Genomic DNA, 23048 nt, shown 5'->3' with positions numbered 1-23048 from the left:
TGTCTCTCTCATGATACACTTATGGACCTTACTGTCCTAATTGCCCTGATTTGAATGGTTTCTTGCATATCTGTACCTGTACAGTGAAATATATTGTTCAATAGAGCAGTATGCAGAAATGCTACACATGTAGGATAAGGTTCAGTGGAGAAATCTGAGTTTAGCTGTTGTACTGTGAAGAAAGGGTAGATTTGTTGGATTTTGTTAAATTAAAGATAGCACTTTGGACTAATTTTAGAAAGTATTCAATCACTGTTAAAAAAAACAGCTGCTGTTAATTAAATCAGAACAGAAATACACTAACTGAAAGGTAAGTCTAGTCAGGTTTGTGTCACGGCATGAATAGAAAAAGAAGAGGCAGTTGAATAGTGGACTACATGAGATGACTACACAAGGTCCTCTGACCTTCCTAAGTTCTGAAGATGTGGAGAAACAATGGAAGGAACAGTTAGGACAGAACCAGCATGGAAAAGTAGTAAGATATACAATGGCTGTGGCTTGTTGGTGAGAATGAATGAAGTTTTGCACTTGAATGCAGAGATAGGACTATTAGGTAGTTTATTCTTTCCTATTTAGTGTAATCATTTTCATATGAAAAACGAGCCCTCAATGTTGATATGGTGCACACAGATGCATATGCTATGGTGATTTGTGTGATATATATATATATATATATATATATATATATATATATATATATATATATATATATATATATATATATATATAATATATATATATATATATATATATGTGTGTCATGTAAAAAAGTAGTCTAGTTTTTGAAGCTATATGGCAAAATTATGCCTATATTTCCAACTGTTGTGAATGGGAAATGAGTAGATACATATTTTCATATAAGTGTCATGGTACCTTTGAAATTATAGCACTGCATGTTATTGAATCTGATGTTTAGTTAAGGGTAGTCATACTTTAATGGGCTTTGGCCTGGGAAATGTGAGCAGCAACTGGTGGTTTATGAGGACAGATTAGTAGAATCCAAGCATGATACTGCATTTGAAATGTTTACTGATTTGAAGCTAGTTTATGTATTCTGGGGTTTGTGCTACATACCGTTCATTTAATTTTGGATTTTATGAGGCAAAACTGTGTTAATATTCATGATTGTTTGGAATTTCAAATAACTACTATAATAAATCTGTTTAGTTTTTCATACAAATATTATGGTACTTCAGAAATTCTTGAACCATCCATCTCAAAGCAACTGATTTAATATATGTGATTAAGAAGTTATCTGACTGCTTAATAAATGCCTAGAATGTAATAGCATACTGTTGGTAATTAATAGCGGAACTTAGCAATGTTCTAAGTAGTTTACATTTGGTAATGGTCAATACAGAGTGGGAACTGTTTTCTACAGAAAACAAGTTTAGCAGAATTTAACTAAGGTAAACATGTCCAAAATTTCACAGCTGAAGTGACAGAATTCTAGTACCTGCATATTGTTTTTTTAGGTTTATATGTCAAAACTGTGCATTATAATTTGTTTTAAATTTGCAAATAAATGTTAGGCTTACATGTATGTTCCTTTAATTCTCTGGCAAAGCTACACCTACATGTCCAATTGTTTTGACGTTAAATGTTTGCTATTGTAAAATATTCATTTTTTCACATAAGATGTTTTATTTTTGAAATTCTATAACTGTAAGCTACTGGCTTGATATGAGTCACTGAGAAGGTGCAGGACTACTAAGATATTTAATGAAACATGCTGTTAAGCATTAACATGGTGAATTAACATGTTTTAATGGGCTCATATTTGGACATGTTTGCAGTGTAAGTGGCAATTCCTCACCTTTCTGCATGGCTAGACTATGAATTTTGTCTCAAATGTATTATTTTCACACTATGATTTCTCTGCCTACCCTATTCAGTAAGGGGTCATACCTCACCAACCTTAGTATTCAACATTTACCTTGCTCAAACTTCATATTTTCATTATTCATCTTTATTTGCATAAATAAGAGATTTGCTATGTATCTGGGTCTTGCATTGTGCATTTGCTGTTGTTATATCTTGCTTCTAAAGTATATCTGACATGCTGGAGGACATGCAATACATAAGACAAATGATCTCACCAGTTCTGGTCATTTTCCAGTTTCATGATATTACTTTTTAAATTCATATTGCTAACATTCTAAGCAACAAACCTCTGCACTGCTACTAGGCTAGTTGTGTTCTACAATGCAGAGAATAACAGACTTTTGTGACAGATATGCACTGTCTTCCTTGTCTAATCATTTACCTACCTTCTGGATAATCTGTGAATATTACTTGATCAATACAGTATTTCTTTCATAGCATCATGCCTAAAACTGACATAACTGTCTCATGCATTTTTGATCAGAATTATTAAATAATCTTGAGATTATCTGCTATCTGCAACAACCAAATGGTTATCACAGTTTAGTGCTGTATAAAAAAGAAAACAACAGTTACAAAACATGGAAAATGTATTCCCCATTTTAGTAAACACCCAAAGATATGGCATTTGGTTTATTTACAAATTCTATGCTCGCTATTTTGATGACAGTCTACGAATAAAGATTTAATACATCATTAAGTGATTATTATGTCACTGTATGTTCAGTCCATGGAGTGTGTATGAAGCTTTCAGTAACATTCTTCTCATGGAAATTGATTCAGATGTTAATGTCATGAAACCAAACTTATATGGTTTATCAGGTTTATAATCACTCCTGTAGACATTACTATTTCATGATCTACAGCCTTTTCTCTAATCAATCTAGACTGAGAATAAACAATTTACAAAACCCATTTCTGCTGGCATACAATTATAACAGCTGCATGGCTAGTAAAAATATTGCTATCTGGAATGGCTAGTCTTATTAAACTTTAATTAAATATAACACTGAATCTCCATTTCACTTCATAAAGAAATGCTTACACTATCACTATCAATTTACAGTTTTAGGATAAAGAATCTGTTTTGGGAATGTGCTGATTGCCTAAAGCAAATTCATGAAGTGCTGATCATTTACAAAGAACTTTGTGCTTTTTTTCTACAAACTTTGGAAAATTAGTTTGAAACAGCTACACAAACTACCATTCTAATAAATCTAAAATGTACTATCAGAAATACAAGCCTGCTAAAGTGCAACAGATGTGTAAAAAGCATCTACATTTTGTCCACAGGACAACAAAATTGTGAACGATCCAAATTGCTGTGCTAGTCTTAGTATGCGAAATCAAGCTGGAAGTTAACATAATCTCAGAAATATCAGTTTCACCTCATTGTGGATTGTTTCCACACAAATTCTTAAATTATTATAGTGAGTAGATTAGTCTCTATTGAGATAAGTGAACAAAACTGTTATGTATAGGCTACCCTTTGACACTATTTTCCAGCATTTAAATAAAACTAAGTGCCTTTGAAAAGCTGAATCCAGCTGTGGAAGAGAAATGATGCAGGCAATATCAAAGAATGAAAAGTCAAATTTTGCACATGCTAACATGCTGGGTTACAAATGAGTAATGATTCAAACTACTCCTCTCCTTAACTTGGCATGCAGATTGGGCCTTTCTGACTCACAAGAAGAACAACCACAGTCTCATCAATGTCCTCATATGGCACATAGACCCCGTAGTGCTATACAGCTTCCAATGAGTTGTTGTGTAGTGTAGATCCTGTATTCCACTCATGTCTTAAATTCAGCTTCTGTCAGAGAATGTAGCTTCTGTCAGAGAATGTAGTAATGTATTCCTGTCCTTGCCATTTGATTTTCTTGGGCAAGAGGCTGCAAGACAACTTCCATGCCTGTCCCAACATTATGAACATCTGAACAATTTTGTGTGAATGGTCAGAAAGAGACTATATCTAAGTACTACAGCATGTCAGGGTCTGTACTATCCCAGATTCACAAGATCACCACCCTGTGAAACTAAGAGAAGGACTTAAGGTTATCATCAATAAAAAATTCTTGAAAAACTAGCCCTCATATACTGGGGCAGATGACTCTGGGCTGATTATGATAAAGCTGTTAGTTAAGTTCTACAAAAGGAGAAACTTCTCACATGAACATTTTAAAAATAATTTCTATTCTGAAGCACAGACCTGACATCCCAAGCTTTCCCTGTAAAGTTCTGTGAGTGCAAACTCAAGTCAAGAATGTGTGGGTAACCCACAACTAAACAGGTTTGTCCTATGCTTTTGTAAGCAGTGATTTTAGCTCAGATCATTAACAAATGTTTGTATGACAGAAGTGTTTGGTGCACTCACAGGGGGATGTACTGTTCATAAGCAATTGGTCATTCACAGTCAGTTAATAAGCTGTTGTAGCAGTGACAATAGAAAATGCACAAGCTTTGCTTTTAAAATAAAGCAAAAGCAATTACAGCAAAAATGTATACTTTTTTGGCAGATAAAAAGTTATCTGTCAAATATGACCTATTGCACTTAATGTTCTAGTAAGAAAACAATTTTAAATAACCGCTGTGCTCATGTGGGGCCTAGCACTGCCTTATGAGTTTTCTCCAAGTGACTGCAGGTGTGTACCTATGTGCCTGTGTGTGTGTATGAGGGGAGGTGAATGTATGTGTGTGTGTGTGTGTGTGTGTGTGTGTGTGTGTGTGTGTGTGTGTGTGTGTGTGTGTGTGTGTGTGTGTGTGCATGTGTGTATGTGAGTATGTGCATGTGTAATAGATTCTCACCATCACCCATACATATTCCTAAACAAGGAATGGTGCTTTGTACTGCTGCAAAATACACATTTCAAAAGTAGCAAAACAGGGCATGCAGAAAACTGCTTTTGAGTAAATAATCAAAGAACTGCAGAATATAGTGTATTTAAATTAGTATTCTAGAGCTGTGTAGTCTGGCTATGACGCATGTCATTTTAAATCACATACGGGCTTTAGAGTAACAACAATGGCTTATTAGAATTTTATTCTAGATTAACACTCAATGAGTTCTTATAGCCTATAACTGCATAGCAGAGCTCAGTTTAACTGTGCCCTTGCACCCAGAAAAATTTCCAAGAAAATAATGTTGATTCAGTTTTGAGAAACCAGAGGCCGTTCCTCTCTCTTTTGAGAAGTAACTTTTTTCTCTCCTTTTTTATTGGCTCTTGTCTTTTTTGGGCTTGAAGACGCACTGACCACGTGCCCTTCCTTTGTGCTTTTCTTACTCAGATCTTCTCCACTCTGATGTGATTCTATGAACTGCTCATTTACACCATCTAATATGTGCCTTAAGGCTGGATCTTCAGGGGAACAAGCAGTAGTACCACTTTCACTGCTGCTCAGGTCTAAATCTTCTGAATACAGGGCCTTTGAATGGGGCATACTCTTAATAAAAGTCTTCTCTCTTTCAAGCTTTTTACCTGAATGTGGTTCATTCATGTCTACTCCAGAGTCGAGGCTGGTGTCATTGCTGTTTGGTTTTCTACCCTTCTGAAGATCTATGTATGAATGTCTGACATGAGCTGCAGGTTTTCCATCCAGTGAAACAAACCATGCTCTTGGGTGTGGGGAAGGCTTTACCTTAGAAAGCTCTAAGAGTGTCTGCTCTGAAATGCCTTGGAGATCACTTGAAAATGGTGTCATTCCAGCAGCTTCATTTAGTGTCCCAGGAACTGAGACAGACTCTAGCAAGCTACTACTATACCTGTTCCAGCTGGATGACTGGGAAGTCATGTTTTGTTGGTCTTCATGAGGCTGCGGCTCTCTGCATGTCTGTGGCATCAGATGAGCATGAAGTGGCATTTTGGGCAATGTCTGCACATAACTACTTTGGACTGCAGATTCCGTCAAGGGGGCATAAATCATCTGTCCTTTTTTAGGTAAAGTAGCTGACTTACACATTACAATTTGCTCTGGTGAATGAAAAACATCAGCTGTTTGCAGGATAGCTATGGGCTGATTGTAAATATGCAGATGCCGCTCTGGAATCTGAGGAAGTCCAAAGATTTCTTCATGGGACTTAAGCTGTTCACTGTTTTGTTGAGATCTGTCCATTGACACTATGTTGTGAGCATGTCTTGATTGCTGGGAAAGCTTCTGCCCTTCTCCATACTCTGTGGTGTGGGGAGATGAATTTCTGAGATTGTCATTCTGCCCTTCTTTAAATACTGGATCTTCAACACATACAGTAAAAGTATCACCTTGTTTTGCTGTAGACATTTTCCCTTCTACATCTTCCTTATTAGAATTCTTTCTCTGTGGACTACAGGAAGACAGCACAGATCGACAAAAGCTTGGCTTATCCTCCTTTTTTATTGTACTTTTCAGAGAAGTTATCCGATTTATATGAGAAGTAGAGGTAGTCTGGTCTCGTCTAATTGCTTCAAATTTATTAAGCCTTTTTTCTGTCTTCTGGGAGTGACAAACTCTGTTGTTAATGGGAAAAAAAAGGACAGTTTACTGCAGTCAAGTCTTAGAATTACTTAGTAAATTGATACATGCTATCTGCTTTATCTTTATGTAATTACTTCATGTTTAGTACTGTGCTTGTACTACACGATGGTAACTGCATGTTGTTAGAATAGAATTAATTCAAATTAAATTCAAATTAAGTCCATAGAAAGTTCATTTAATGGTTGCTTTATTGTACATATGAATCAAGCTATATTACATTTTACTTTTAAATAAGCATTTTAGAAAATTCTTATTCTGATGCTTCTACACCGAAAGACACAAATTCAAAAAAAATCTTGAGTTTCTTTTAATTTTCAAATGATTTGTCTTAACATTTTAAATAAAAATAGATTAGAGCCAATGAAGCATGCTCAACTAACATGCAAACATTTCAGAAGTAAGCGCTTTATAAAAACACCATGGATAGCATCTTTATTTCATCAAGGCAATAATATACATACAGTGTGTGTGTGTGTGTGTGTGTGTGTGTGTGTGGTTGTGTGTGTCATTAAACATGGTTAAACAAGGTAACTGAATAACAAAAAGGTTACTTTCTCTAACCACATTTCAGAGAACTTGACCTTGTTTCCAAAGATGGAGATACCTGTGGTAGCTGACAAATAATCAGCAGATAGTATCTAATGATTTGCTATTTACAAGTGAAAGCCTGAAGGCAAAACTTAAGAACTAGCAATACAAATATGGGGAAAACAAGATCTACAACCAATGAAAACATCCATACGACAGAAACTAGCATAACCAAGAAGAGACACATACACACACACACACACACACACACACACACACACACACACACACACACACACACACACACACACACACACACACACAGCATTTTTGCAGAGGGCAAGCTCCCATGCTTCTCCAAATCTCTGTATCTCTACATATTCGAACTTTGAAATTGTACAACATCAGGAATAAGGAGAAATTTCTCTCATCTTACTATAGTCTGTAGGGAATATTTCATGAAACACATGATGTGAAGTTGTTAAATCTTACCGTTTATTCTCACTGATGGGTTCGGAGCTGATCCTCGGCTCTAACAGCCTATAGCAAAAGCTCAAGGTTTGCCAGTAGCTCAAGACCAAGCCCCTTATCCCACAGTGCACTGCTGGAATTGCCTCAGATCTAGTTTGCCACGGCAAGAGATCTTGGTGATGCAGTCAGCTCAGATCATATTTTGCTTAAATCGCAAGTTTAAAAATGTATTTCTCCTTCTTTTTTATATATATAATTCTCTATCTAGTGTGTGTGTGTGTGTTTCACGTTTAAATACTGTAGTTAGTCGCCTCACAGTAAGACGTTGTCCTGTTCGATTCTCAGCTAAAGCGTCTTCTGTGTGGAGATATGCGTGAATGGGCGTGCCTTCGTTAAAGGTTGTGCATCAGGACTGACAACTCGGTGCATAAAAATCTACTGCCAATCATTAGCGGACCGGAGTTCCGCTGTGGCGACCCTTAACTGGGAAAAGCTGAAAGATACAACAACGTAGGTTAGATTGTAGTAGGTAGTGCCCTGTGTTGGCTTAGTTTCTTAGAGTGTTGGGCCTTTTGTTAGCCCTATTTAGATTTAACAAATTTCTTCTTGTTATTAGTACTTATTTAGTGTGGGCCTAGTTAGCCCTGTATTTAACCTCTGCAAGTTAATTCTGTGGTGTGCCTGTTTCAAACTTTGATTACTCTTTAAACATGTCGGATGAGAGGGAGAAGTCTCATCCCAAATCGGGGTTTAAGAAATGTCCAGATTGTGGACAGAAAATGCCCGTCACTAACGGACATGTCCAATGTGTTTACTGTCTGGGGGCTAAACACCTTCAAGATTCTTGCAGTATTTGCCACTCTTTTTCCTCTAGGGTGCTCTTAGAGAGAAGGAGAAAACTTATTGATAGGGGGTTGCTGCAGCATCCTTTCTCTGCGGGGTTGGGTAGCCAGGATGGTGCTAGCACTTCCTCAAAATCATCTAAATCTTCTGGAGATTTTAAAGTTTCTAAGAAGGCAAAAAGAATGGAGGGTACAGGGTCATCAGTTCCACAGTCCTCGGAACAGAGTGTCCCTTTGGTTCAGAGCCAGCTCCCAGTCTTGGAGCCGGTCTCTGAGGTTCCCTCATCTCCCCTGCTCCAGTCAGCACCTTCGGTGCATTCCTCAAAGTCTTCGGTCAGCCTCTCAGATATCCATATGGATCGGCTAGTGCAGAAGCTTCTACAGGCACCAGGACTTGCTAAATTGTTGTCGGCTCGGACCCTTTCATCGGAGCTAAAGATCATTGAACCGGACTTGACTCCTCCTCCTCTGAGCCGTACTGGACTCTCAGAGCTGAAGGAGCCCGAACCAATGGTTGTCGAACCTATGGAACCGAGACCCACACCGGTGTTTTCGGTTTCATCTACTCGGACATCCTCAGCGCTGACCAAGGATGCTAGGAGCCGACACTCTCCTGTTGGGTCTGGGGAGGATAGTTGGACCGATTTGTCGGTGCTGACTCTTCCTCTCGGGGCTTTGGTTCGGATGAGCTCGGCTCCTACCTCGGGCTCGGAGCCCATGGTTTCGGTGCGGGAGGATCGGACAGTCCCTCTGGATCCATCTACCCCTTCTCATTGGAGCCATGGTGCTTTCGATGACATGAGGAAAGACCTGTCTCCTAAGACATCGTCGGCATCAGTTTGGGCTTCCTTCTCCCCTCAAGCACCTGTGTCTGCTTCTACGTCTACAGGTCCCCCTAAGCGTAGAGACCCTGAGTCTCAAGTAGCCCCACAGGGTGTCCCCTGTTCTTCTGAGACCTCCCCAGATCCCCCCACTGACGAGGTACACAGGAAGAGACTGTGCAAGAGGAAGCACTTGGACTCCCCACAGAAGTCTTTGACATCCGACACTGACTTAGATGAGTCAGAAGGATCCCCTCGATCCCCCTCTGAGGATATCTCCTTTGCGGAGATATTAGAGATCCTGAGCCAGAGGGGTGGTTGGCAGTCCAAAACCCCTAGTGAGGATGAGTCTGTGCTCTTGAAGGCTTTTGGGTCTCAACTTTTCACTTCTTGGATGTCTCCTCCTTATGATGAGCTCATGGAGCTGATCTCTCATAAGGCGTGGGAGTCACCGGAGGCCATGGAACATGTCCCTCGGAAGCTGAATAAGTTCATCACTGCCCCAGTGGACAAAGCCTTTTTGACCAAAGGAGTGCCTGTTGATGCCATGGTGGTAGCTGCAGCCACCAAAAAGGAAGTGTCTGAAACATCTGCATCTATCCATCCTCCTAATAGAGATTCTAGGATCATGGATAGATATGAGAAATGCATGTTTAGTTCAGCAACTTTTTCTGTGCGATTACTATTTAACCCATTTCACGAGACTACAAAGAGATCTCCTGAAAGAGTTAGGAGATACTCTCCAGGGTACTGTAGCTGCAGGGGTTGCCAACAAAGTCAACACACAACTCGCTACCCTAAACTCGGTTGTGAACTCGTCCATTCGTCTCGTATCTTATGCAGCTGATGGTTCGAGTAGAGCCGCTAGTTCAGGCATTGCTCTGCAGAGACAAGCCTGGATGCATCTCTGTTCCTTTGCAAAGCCCTTTAAGTCTTCCTTTATCAACACCCCATTTGATGGCTCATCACTGTTTGGGCCTAAAGTAAAGGAAACTTTAACCAGGTGTGAGCAGGAAGGCAAGACCCTATCTGCCGTTGGAGTCCATTGTTCTACCCCTACTCGGCCCTATCCCAAGGGCCCTAAGGTTAGAAAAATGTGGTTCCGAAAAGCACTGGGAGCCTTTCAGGACACACGTGGAGAAACCCCCTCTAGAGGCAGTGGAGGGGGTTATAATGGAAGGCGCCGCCCGCATGGCAGAGGTGGTCCGCAGCAACAGGGTGACAGTGGCCAGTTCTCTGGTCAGCCCTACCAGCACTCCTGAAAGAAGGCCCAGCTGTCCGGCTCTGGAGGCAGTTGGGGTTGCTTATCTTTGTACCCCCCAGAACCCTGGCTAAACATAACGTCAGATACATGGGTACAAAGCATCATTTCCAGAGGATATTTCATACCGTTCTCTTTCCCTCCCACTCCTGTAAACAGTCTCAGGGAACAAGCAATCATAGAGGTCCACAAATTGCTAGAAAAAAGAGTCATCCAACCAGTCCCAGCAGACCAAGTTGGATTTGATTCAGAACTTACTCAAGATTCTTTTTGGTACCAAAGAAAACAGGGGACTGGAGACCTATCTTGGACCTCAGCAGACTCAACCAATTCATAAAGAAAGAGAAGTTCCGAATGGTCACGCTTCAGTCCATTCTTCCCTTCCTAGGGAAAGGCGATTTGATGTGCTACATAGATCTCAAGGACGCATACTATCACATAAAGATGAAGAGATGCTCCAGGGATCACCTGTGTTTCCGGCTGGGAGCCAATCATTACCAGTTTCGAGCCCTGCCCTTTGGTCTTACTACAGCCCCCAGAGTGTTCACCAAATGCATGGCAGTGGTCACGGCTCACCTGAGGTGTCTAGGATTCCAGATGTTTCCATACCTAGACGATTGGCTCCTCACCACTACCACCAGGTATCAACTGACTCACACAACACAATATTCTCTGACACTCTGCCATCAATTAGGCATTACAATCAACTTCAAAAAGTCTGCCTTATCGCCATCGCAGCATACCATTTTTATAAGAGCAGAGTTAGATACCTCAACCACCACTCTACATCTTCCAATCGAAAGAGTCTCACTTCTTCACCAACACATCAACTCACTGGTGTCAAAGAACAAAGCTACAACAGCAGAGGTCTTGAAGGTGCTAGGTTTGATGGTGGCAGCAATCCTGGCTGTACCACTTGCAAGGATGCATATGCGAATCCTTCAATGACTCCTCTTCGCTCAGTGGTCTTACCAAAAGCTACCAATGCACCACATGATTCTCATCACAGATTCTTGCAAGAGAGACCTTTGGTGGTGGTTGACGTCTCTTCATGTCACAATCAGAAGACCCTTTGCCCCCCCCCCAGTAGCCACTGTGACCACGGACACTTCCCTGATAGGGTGGGGAGGCATTTTCAGGGAAAGACTGCCCAAGGCACATGGACGGATCAAGAGTCACATCTGCATATCAATGTTCTGGAGTTGAGAGCGGTACTTCTGGCGTTGCAGTACTTTCAGGACTCTCTTCCTCTAGGGACAATTGCAATTCAGATGGACAACATGTCAGTGGTCTGGTACTTGAACAAGCAAGGCGGAACCAAGTCTTACCCCCTTTGTCAAGAAGTCCTCAGGGTATGGCAATGGGGTGTGTCATCCCAGAGTTTTCTGTTAGCAATGCACATCCCGGGGAAATCCAGCGTGAGAGCAGACAAGCTGAGCAGGGCAATACTGTTGCCTCACGAGTGGTCTCTAAACCAACGAGTTGCGGATTTGATTTTCCACAAATGGGGCCAACCTTGCTATGACTTCTTTGCCAGTCACATCAATACCAAATGCAGAAACTACTTCACCCTAATATCACCTCCAGGACATTCCTCAAGAGATGCACTTGTACTCGATTGGCCCCAGGGTCTCCTATATGCATTCCCACCTATTCCATTGATACCCAGGGTTTTACAGAAAGCAAAATCACTGGGAAGGACAGTTATCCTCATAGCCTCCTACTGACCTCAACAGATTTGGTTCCCCTTCCTTCACCATCATCTGCTGGAGGATCCATGGATGCTAGACCCAGTTCTGGACCTTCTGACACACCCGTCAGGGGACCTCCATCCTTCACTGCAGTCCCTAAAGCTGACTGCTTGGCTAATCCACTTCCCCTAATTGCCAGGCTTCATTCACTCTCAGATGATACAAGACAAATCCTTTTGTCTTCTCACAAGCCATCCACCAGGAAACTATACCGCAGTAAGTGGAACAGGTTCTCAATGTGGGCCAATATACAAACATTGACCCTTTCCGAGCTCCTCTATCATCCATTTTAGCATTTTTGACAAAGAGTTTTAAGGAAGGAGCAGCAGCTGCCACAGTTTGAGTTCAGTTAGCCACCATATCAAATTTACACCTTGGATTCGATGGGTTGAACATTATGGGCCATGTTATCTAAGGCTTTTCTTAAAGGTGTTTTTCACATGAGACCTCCTGTCAAAATCCCTTATTCTCTCTGGAATTTGAATTTTATGCTGTCTCAAATAATCCCCCCCCCCCCCTTCAAACCAGCATCTTCTTGTGATCTCAAATATTTGTCCTTGAAGACTAAATTTCTAGTGGCCATTACTTCTGCCCGCAGAGTGTCAGAACTTCAAGCATTATCTATTAGACCTCCTTACATGATTTTCCATGCTGATAGAGTATCTCTCAGAACAAACCCCTCCTTTTTGCCTAAAGTCTGTTCTGAATCCAATATCAATCAGGTCATTGAGTTGCCAGTCTTTTTTCCCAACCACTCTAACAAATTGGAATACATGCTGTACAAACTTGATGTACACAGACAGTTCAGATTTTATCTTGATAGAACTAAGGATATTAGAAAATCAGATCCTTTCATATCCTTTTCGGAAAAAAGTAATCCAGTGGCTAAAACAACCCTATCTAAATGGTTATCAGATTGTATACCCTTTGTTTATGCAAATGCAAATGCAAACATGCCATTGACACACAGACCTAAGGCTCATTCTACCAGAGCCGTTTCTACGTTTTCTGCCTTTCAAGTTAAATTGCCCCTTGACAATATTTGTGCTGCAGCCACTTCGTCTAAGCCTCATACCTTTATCATGCATTACAAAGGAGATAAGGCTTCCAGGGACAGGTCTTCCTTTGGTTCTACGGTACTGAAAAACGTACTTCCATGAGACACCCAAGATTGAGGGTGCTAGGGACACTACACATCAGTGAGAATAAATGGCGAGATTTAACAACTTCACATATAGAAGTTATGTACTTACCATAATGTTCCATGTGAGTTGTTTATCTCGCCTTTATTCTCACCTCCCTCCCTCCTTCCTCCTCCTGGCTGACAGTTGACTTAGAGGCTAGTACCATCCTGGTTATTCAATACTTATTCTTCCCCTTTGGGAAGTGCTTCCTTGTAGAAAAAGAAAAAAGGTATATATACTCGCAGCAAACAAGATCTGAGGTAATTCCAGCAGTGCATTGTGGGATAAGGGGCTTGGTCTCGAGCTACTGGCAAACCTTGAGCCTTGCTATCGGCCATGTCGGAGCCGAGGATCAGCTCCGAACCCATCAGTGAGAATAAAGGCGAGATAAACAACTCACATGGAACGTTATGGTGAGTACATAACTTCTTTTTTTGATAAAAACTGTTTCACTATTTCTAGTTCATTGCAACAGTGTGTGATGTTGAGCAGCTATCCCAATAAATAATATGGGATGCAAAAAACAAGTTTAGTATACAAGCAAATTGTCGTTTTATGAATAATATAACAAACTTTCAGTGCAATTTTGAATGCTATTTACAGCAACTACAGTTAATAACCAAGGTTTCTATAATCAAGTATTCAGAAGATTGAAGTACCCCCCAAGAGAAAAGTATACTGTCATATCATGTCAGGATTAATAAACTAGTGTTAGTCCAGATCCAATGAATACCTTACTTAGTAAGGTATTAGGTATCAGGATTTAATTTTTTTCTGGCTATATATTGATATAGCCTCTGTTATCACTAAAGATGACAATATGTCTACCTGATATAAAAGAGTAAATTTATTTGAAATTTGATGTTCAGCCTACCCACATATTTTCTCTACAACTCTGAACAGAAAAATATACAACAGTCTTCATTCATTCATTCATTCTCTGATTAACCTCAATGTATTTAGAGATTTAGGGAGCAAGAGCTTGTCCCAGCATTCAATGGTCAGAGAAACTAAACTGAATAAGATGCCAGTCTGCCACATCATGCACAGACACACTCACATCACACACACACACACACACACACACACACACACACACACACACACACACACACACACACACACACACACACACACACACACACACACACACACACACGCACCTTTGAGTAAATGGGAGGATTGCCAGTTCACCTACTACATGTTTTTGGGGTAAATGGAAAGAAACCATGGCTGCCAGCATGCAGTTTTCACACAGCCCCCCCCCATCCAAGAACTAAACTGAAGAGCCAGGTTCTGTAAGGCAGTGATGTTAGCTGCTGTAGGTAGCACAATGCAAGACACAACTTTTCAGGCTGCATTTCAGCTAATATGTGCAGAATGTTAATAATTTGATTGGTGTTGTATGTTTTTCTGTGTCACCTATACAACACAACTGGAAGGACAGCATGATCATTAACAAAAATGTAAAGAAGAGCCTCTAACAATTAGACTGATTTATGCTAAGATATCCTGTATATTACGTGTTATGTGAACAATACAGTATTACAACTCAAATCTCTATGAGCTGCTGTGAGTACCTGGACAATACAAGATTTTCCTCAGTAGTGATTACTACTGTTGTGTTGTGTTACTCTTGTGTCTAATTGCTGGATGGCATATATTACTCTGTGACATGGGTCTGTATGTGTAGTTCTCTGCTAAGGAAAAGTAACAACATAAACATAGCCATTAAAGGTGTACTGCATTAGTAACATGGCTGTAATACTTAATGCTTCCACAGCCTCCTATATGTTGGCTCACTCAGATGACCCTAGCTGCTACTGACCTTTATGATAAAATGTGGGATCAGAATGCGGCTATAACCTGCAAATAGTGTTTCTACACTGTAATACTACTATTACCATTAGCTTCTAGTCTTTTTTTCCCAAACATTTCAGAACAGAATGCAAAATGTTTTGTGCCCTGTGTTGCTCAAGGCAACACTATAAACAGTAACTGAGGAAAAGAATACATGCTACATTTTATCTGAAAGAGCTGAAAATGCAGTAATTAATTACTCCCATAGTGTACATGCCATTTATATTTTTAGGACCATGACATAACTTTGATAAATGAATGACAAAGTCTGCTCACTAAATATCTAACTCACAATGAAAGAGCAATAACTGAAACCTAATGTTTTACTTTTAGAGCATTTTTGCAACAGGTTTTATGCTCCCCTGCACAACCACACCCCTACTTCTAAAATATACTAACTCTGAGATCACTATATCTCAGAGAAAGGTGAATTTTCCAGGAAACTACATTCTTAGTCTTTAAACAGAAATCAGACAAATCACACACTTGTGACCGCATTACAGTGTCAATCACATGTGAGGTACAGTTGAGCCTGGCGCCTTTATATTTACAGCGGTCATGGTATGTAGGATAACTAGATGAGAGTACTGAAGCTGTTGTTGTTCCACCTCAATGTTTCAAACTGTGACAACTATTGCATCTCAGGAAATGAGTAGAATACTGTTGTGAACTGACTGCTGCACGGCTAACTCTATCTGCAGCTGTTTATATCTACTCAATAAGAAATCCCAAAAGATAAACAAGGACTAGTTTACTTCTGTAGGATCATTAACATATGTTTTTGTCTATTGTTATCTGAACTTATGCAGTGAAATACCCAAGGCTTACTAACAGTATGCTGCTAGTCCCATAATCTCTGTTGATGTTCTTCATTATATTATGGTTGCAGTAGCCATTGTTTATCGACATACCTTCACATGGATACTGTGTATCCACCTATTCTAAAAGCTTCAGGCTCCTTCCTTGTGCACTGTGCATATGCTCTTGGCATGAGAGTATGCGCTAGTACCACAGGGTTGTATGGGCATTCCAAAGCTCAGATTTGTTTTTGCCACTCGTCCTCATATGTTAGACTTTGATTAGATTCAGATCTGATGTAATAGTGTGGGCAGCCTCAGTACATTGTCTTCAGGCAGATTTTTACATAATTTTTCTTATGTCTGTTAAAAAAGAAAAGTGAATTTGTGGACACCAAATTCCATATAAAGACTTTCACTCTAGCTTTATATTTGTTTGGGGGCTGAGCAGATGGTAGGTTGTGCTTAATTTGCCAGTCATTTACCACAAAGACTATTAGGAGTAGATCAAACTCCTTTCATATCGTCTTTGTGAAAAGACCTGTTTAGGACTGTGCACGAGTGGTCATTTTGTTGTTTTCCTCTGTAGAGGGATTTCTGCCACAGGTAAACAAAAATAAAAAGTTGATGAGAGAGGTGAGTAACAGTCAACATACATCCACATCTCTCATATGGTCTGTGGCTGACAATAATGCCAAGGAGCATTTGTAGCCCCCAGACCATCAGTGTGCTTCTCCTGAGCCTTTATGCACATCCTCTTTGGAGCATGTTATGTCTTGTGACCCTCATACATCCAGGCAGATTACTCATCTGACAGAGTCAACTGGGAAGGAAGAATCAAAGATTATTTTATTTGAGGGCAAGGGAAGTATCTACCAGCTTCTTATAAGGGAAGATGTTGGTGACTCACTCATGAAAATGAGACCTATGGCTTCAACCTTGACAAGATAGCTATAAGTCTGGATGTTCCCAAGAAGCATACACAAAGAAGACAACACATTTCCCCTCCATCTTGGAAAAGGAACAGGGAGCAATGGTATACTTTTCTTTAAGGGCTTTTAAAGCTATTCAGCCCTTTAAGTCCTCTTTACCTGCTTCTTCCACTTCTACTTCTGTCAATAAAAACTACAGTTGTGTTAGCTGAACTTACCCATAACAGTCAATGATCAATTTCCTCACTGCTGGTCTTTAGGCTATAAAGGGAGGATTCTGACCAGGACACAACAAATGGTCAACTTCAAATGCACAGATCTGTTATGCTCAGATTGAAACAGAAATACTAGTTATTTTGTATGGATATGGGAAGTTTCACAGGCACAATCAATGGAAGACAGATGCTGGTCAAGACCAAGGATAAACACTTGCAAACCATCTTCAGAAAGCCCAAGTATAAAGCAACTTCAAGACTATAACAAATGGTACTTAACTCTACATGTGATTTAGCAGCACATTACAAGTCAAAAAAGCAAATACATATATCAGGCATGGTGAACAAAGCCTATACAAAGAAGCAAATGGAAAATGTACTGAAAAAGGATCTAAAAATATTATGGGTCATACTGCAGATGTTTACATCAGGTGAAAATGGTTAAGAAATTAAAAAATGTATACAACAAGACAGAGCAGTACAGTTACTCAAGGTAATTACTATGAAAAGATCAGTACTACATATAAACAAGTGTACCATCTCTAAAAGGTTAAAATCAGCTATATACAAGGACTGAGGTTCAAAACAGATAAAACAATTGTATCAAATCTGCTCTGAAAATCATTACTAGAGAAAATACATTATTCTCATCATGAAAGCGTATAGAGTAAGGAAAGAACATGTAATGTGATGCACTGGCCAGGAATTTCAGAACAAACTGAGAATGTAGCACAGGACTGTAGTATGTGCAATCCATTCCACAGTTAGGATCCTCAAGGAGAGATGATACTTCATGAGATTCCTAATATATCATGGAATAAGTATGGTACATAATTATTTAATTTCAAGAAACATCACTACTTTGTAGGTAGAGTTTATTATTCAAAACTGATTTACATTATTAAACTAAAAGATATTAGAATTACAAATATTACTAATACTTTAAAAGTATACTTTGGAGACATGTAACACCAGGTACTTTAATTTCTGAGACTAATACAGTTGATGGAGCTGGTTATATTGCATTTCAATGAGCATCTTATAGGATGAAAAACATGGCATGTAATTGGTGGAGTTGGTTTTATTCTAGTTGAATATTACAGATACGTGACCAATTAGATTCTAAGACTTACCATTTGGAATATGAGCCTGACTTAGTAAGTGAACAGTTTTTAAATATATCCAAATGTTTTTAACAAATCAATTAAACAAAGGGTTGCCAGTGTATAAAAGAAAGCACGTTCACATGATGATGCCAATGGACCTACCAACTGTTTTTGTGACTGCTTGACTGTACTACTCATATCAGGAAAAAAGCCATTTTCATGGCTAGTATGCTTAGCCATCTTTGAATAAAGCTTTTTTGAAAAAGAACAACCTGCATCTTATTCTTCAGAAAGGAGGGGGTGATATAAGGTAAACCTGATAATTTAAAATGGAATACTACAGGCAAAAAACTTTTTGGAGTTAGAAGACATTTCTGGCTAGTCATATTTAATGATGCCTAGAAGCTTGTAGTTTTTCCTGACCCTTGACCCTTAACCCTTAATGGACAGATGGAATCCTATAGATCTGCTCATTCAATATTTGTGGTATTTCTGGACTTTGACTTAGACACATATACAAGAACAGTCGCATAAAACAGCAAAATAGTTACCTGTGCTTGAACCTTGCAGAGATTATATCTGACCTAGACTTCTAAGGCATGCATGAGAATCTTTACAATTTAGTGAATGTGCATATCAAATGTACAGAATAAATGAAAATTCTATAAACTGAAAATAACTTTAAAATGCTGTTTCTGCATATGTTTGATTTCACTACAAAGAAAAAAATAACATGCTAGCAGAGCATACTGTACTTGCAGAATATAGAACACTGTAAATATAAGTACCTGACTGTATATTTACGAGTGAAAACGCCAGTTTTTTTAGTGTTTCTGTGATTTAAAAAGTTTGTTATTGCTACATATTGTACTTATTTGCTGCCTGGAGGAGTGGTTTCAGCCCAGAAGTTAGTAGTTTATTGGCCATTTTGCGCTAATTTCTATCTCTTTCACTTCCCTGCTATAAAAAACGCATTTGTGCAGTTTTTGCATTTGTATTCCGCTCAGCAAGTGCCTTCCAGGTGTTCTGCAGAGTCTACAGCAGCAGAGAGACAAAAGAGTGACTTTGGAGTGATTAAGTATCATTTTTCTGTTTTTCTTGCTGTCTTAACTAATTCCGCCTAAAACGCCAGTTTTTTTAGCGAATCTGTGATTTAAAAAGTTTGTTATTGCTACATATTGTACTTATTTGCTGCCTGCACTTGAATTAAGTCATTTTTGTGTTTAAATAATCTGTTTAACTGTTTTAGGCTACACACTAAAGTGCGATAGCCTTTTCTGTGCATTTAAAGTGTTGTTTTGATTGTATCTACTCTATTTTCTGAAAAAAAAAAAAAAAACAATATACTTGTTACCTGCCTTTCTGAACTAGTATAGTCCAGTTTTCAGGTTATTGCTGATTCCAGGGCTGAGTTACAAGTTTCTGTGTTACCCATACCTTACTTGGATAGAAGGAAGTTTATCTGTTCCCTGTGAGAGAGGGGAGCTTTGAGCAACCTATCTGTCCCTGGAGGAGTGGTTTCAGCCCAGAAGTAAGTAGTTTATCGGCCATTTTGGGCTAATTTCTATGTCTTTCACTTCTCTGCTATAAAAACGGCACTTGTGTGGTTCTGCAGCGCCGTTTAGCTAGAGTTAAACTATTCTCGGCTCCACGAAGTCTACTCTTCAATTTTTCCCTTGGAACTAGAAAAAACCTTCAACTTTAGCACTCAAACCATTCATTTCACAGTCAAGCACTTGCTTAAAACTTATAGCAAGCACTAATTAACCCTAGCACTAGACCCCCCCATACTGTCCAGAAGGAAAAGGCTTTCTATTTGTCCCCACCAGCCAATCAGAAAAACAGCTTACTCTACCTATTCAGGCATGTCCAAAGGGCAGTTTCCGGTGTACTCTCCAGTCCAACTGGTGAATCTGGGCATTTTGAGGCAATGTTACAACTGCCTCATGTACACAGAAACCCCTCTCCTCCTACCACCAAACACTAATATATGCGAGAGATGCAATTATACAGCCAAACTGGAGGCAAAGCTCTCTCAACCCAAGACTGGAACTGACAGTCAAGAGGAGAAGGGTAATACTTGCAACACACCACCAGTCTCGCATAGACCTAATAAACCAACACCGGAAAATAACACACATGAATACATGAAAACATACTTGAAGGCTCTAAATAAAAATCTGCAAAAGCAACAGAGACCTCCAAAGCAGACATCCAAGCAACCTCCACACCCCATCACCAACCATGAAACACATACTTCACATAATCAGTGTGCCATGCGATCACAGCCCTTAACACAAAATAACATACCCAACACACTAGTAATAGGCGACTCTATAGTCAGGCACACTGATGTCCCACTAACTAGGCTGGACAAGGAGAAGCTTACAGTTAGCTGCCTGTCGGGTGCCAGGATCCGCCACATAACACAAGCACTCAGGTCACTCCAGAACAAGTACAAATACAAATCTGTCATTGTCCATGTTGGTGTGAATGACCTGAGATGCACCTCCCTGGACTACATGAAAAGAGACATGGAAGAGCTCTCTGATCATCTAGTCCAGGCTGGTATGACCCTGACCCTGAGTAGCATCCTGCCCTCACCAAGAATGGTGCCACAGTATAAAGAAAAAATTATCAATTTCAACAATTGGCTAAGTTTCTGGTGTCATTCAAAGGGGATCGAGTATCTGTCCACCTGGGATGACATGCTCGACAAGCCACATTGCTTCGCAAGAGATGGCTTGCACCAGTCACCCTTAGGCTTTCGAATACTGGCCAAGGCTCTTGCTGCCCCCATAGTGCCTTTTTTAGGTAAGGCTCAAAAGACAAACCCACCACCATAAATAGCACAAGTAACCAAAATCTGAGGGTAATGCTACTCAACGGCAGAAGTCTAAACCTCAAAATGCATGCACTCGATGCACTCTTCAGTATGGGGAACATCGACATCTGTGCAGTAACAGAAACCTGGTTTAAGGCTCCTGAGAGCACCCCAGCACTACTAGGCTATAACTCATACCATACCTTTTGGCCACAGAACCAGGACCGAAACACAAAAGGAGGGGGTGTATCCATATTCATCAAGGATACCCACACCTCCAGGTTAGTGGTTTAGCACAATGCATCAGAGATCATCCATGTGCAACTAACAACGGGCAAAACTGCAGTCCAAATTGTAGCTTGCTACAGATCACCCACCATGGCCCAGGACCCCCATTCCACATTTCTGGAGACACTGGGAAATATGAAAGTCCTACCAAACACCCTAATACTGGGTGATTTCAATTACCCAAACATAAACTGGGAGAACTACTCAAGTACTAACTCCCTTGCCCAACGCTTCCTAGAATTTATAAATTCGAATGCCCAGGATCAACTGGTCAACACCCCCATCAGAGGGAACAACATACTGGACCTGGTCATCATCAACATGGGTGACCGGTGTTCCACACTGGAGGTCAACCCTCGCTGGTTAGCTCAGACCATAGACTAATCACTCTGGAAATCCACATTCCGCCCCCACCCCCAATCAAGGATACCACCATGAAAAACTTTTCAAAAGCAAACTTCACGTTACTTAAGACCGAGGTGGAAAGGTTCACAGCCCCCATGCTAAAGGACAATGATGTCCAACCTGCTGAAACCTTTACAAAGGCACTCTATGAGCATCTGCAGGAATGCATGGATCATGCTATCCCAAGTAAAACCAAGACTCACTCCTCAAAGAAAAGGAAACCAGTCTGGTGGACCCCTGCCATAAACAAGCTATACAACAGAAGGAGGAAACTAGTACAGAAAAGAGTAAAATCACAAGAAGGAAATACATCCCTGATCAGTATCAGAAAGAAACTATGATCCCTCATTAAATCATCCAAGGCTAGTTTTGAAAGAAAAATTGCCAATGACTCCAAAGATAACCACAAAGCATTCTTTAGCTATATCAAGAACCTAAGTGGAAACTCTCAGATCTGCTCTGAGTTAGTGCAGAATGGCACAAAATACACTGAACCGACTGATATTGCCAACATTCTGGCAGACAGATTTAGTGCAAACGTCACCCCCCTCTCACCCCCTAAAGGGCCCATAACCATACCTGAAGAATGTAGAGCCCCATCAATCACCGACACACAGGTTAAAACAGCCCTATCCAAAGCCAAAAACACAGCTTCAATGGGACCAGATGGTGTCCCAGGCTGTGCCTTACAAGAGCTCCAAAATGAACTAACCCCTCACCTAAACACGCTGTTCAAACTCAGCCTCTCTACAGGCTACGTACCCACAAAGTGGTGCACAGCAACAGTTATCCTGCTCCACAAAGGTGGAGCCACAACAGACCCCAGGAACTATCTCCCTATAAGCCTGACTAGCCTGGTCTGCAAGGCTATGGAACGCATCATCATGGAATTCATTAACAGAGACACTGGGAACCTCCAAACCTTGGACCCTGCCCAGTCTGGCTTTATTAAGGGCAGATCATGCCTCCTAAACCTGGTGGACTTCTTTGAGACAGTTACCAAGGCATTAGACGAGGGAAAGGAGGTCCACACAGCCTACCTAGGCCTCGCAAAGGCTTTCAACACCATTCCCCATTCTAGTATTATAGACAAGCTCACCAGCTTGAACATAAACCCCCTACGTCACAAGATGGGTTGCCAACTGGCTCATGGATAGAACCCACATGGTGAGAGTTGCAGGCTCTATGTCCGACTCTAAACCGGTTACAAGTGGCGTCCCCCAGGGATCAGTCCTAGGACCCGTCCTGTTCAGTATATACTTCTCAGAGGTACAGGCAAGCATAGGAGCACTATGGCTGACCAAGTTCACAGACGACTGCAAACTAGGGGCCATACTTGATTCTCCAGCTGATACAGACACCCTCCA

General features: G+C 40.4%; 1 protein-coding gene across 1 annotated transcript in view; it reads right to left on the bottom strand.

Annotated features, from left to right (window-relative positions):
* Nucleotides 1-4608: 4608 nt before the first annotated feature.
* FAM171B (family with sequence similarity 171 member B) overlaps nt 4609-23048 on the bottom strand; it is a 777296-nt gene continuing 758856 nt past the window's right edge. Inside the window, exon 8 of the mRNA XM_044075125.1 lies at nt 4609-6370. Coding sequence (XP_043931060.1) covers nt 5035-6370 — 1336 coding nt within the window. The 3' untranslated portion in view covers nt 4609-5034. The remainder of the gene's footprint in view (nt 6371-23048) is intronic.

Source organism: Protopterus annectens, chromosome 6.part0, assembly GCF_019279795.1.
Source record: "Protopterus annectens isolate FY-2018-M chromosome 6.part0, PAN1.0, whole genome shotgun sequence".
NCBI lineage: Eukaryota > Metazoa > Chordata > Ceratodontiformes > Protopteridae > Protopterus > Protopterus annectens.
This window is presented reverse-complemented; position numbering and strand designations above follow the sequence as displayed.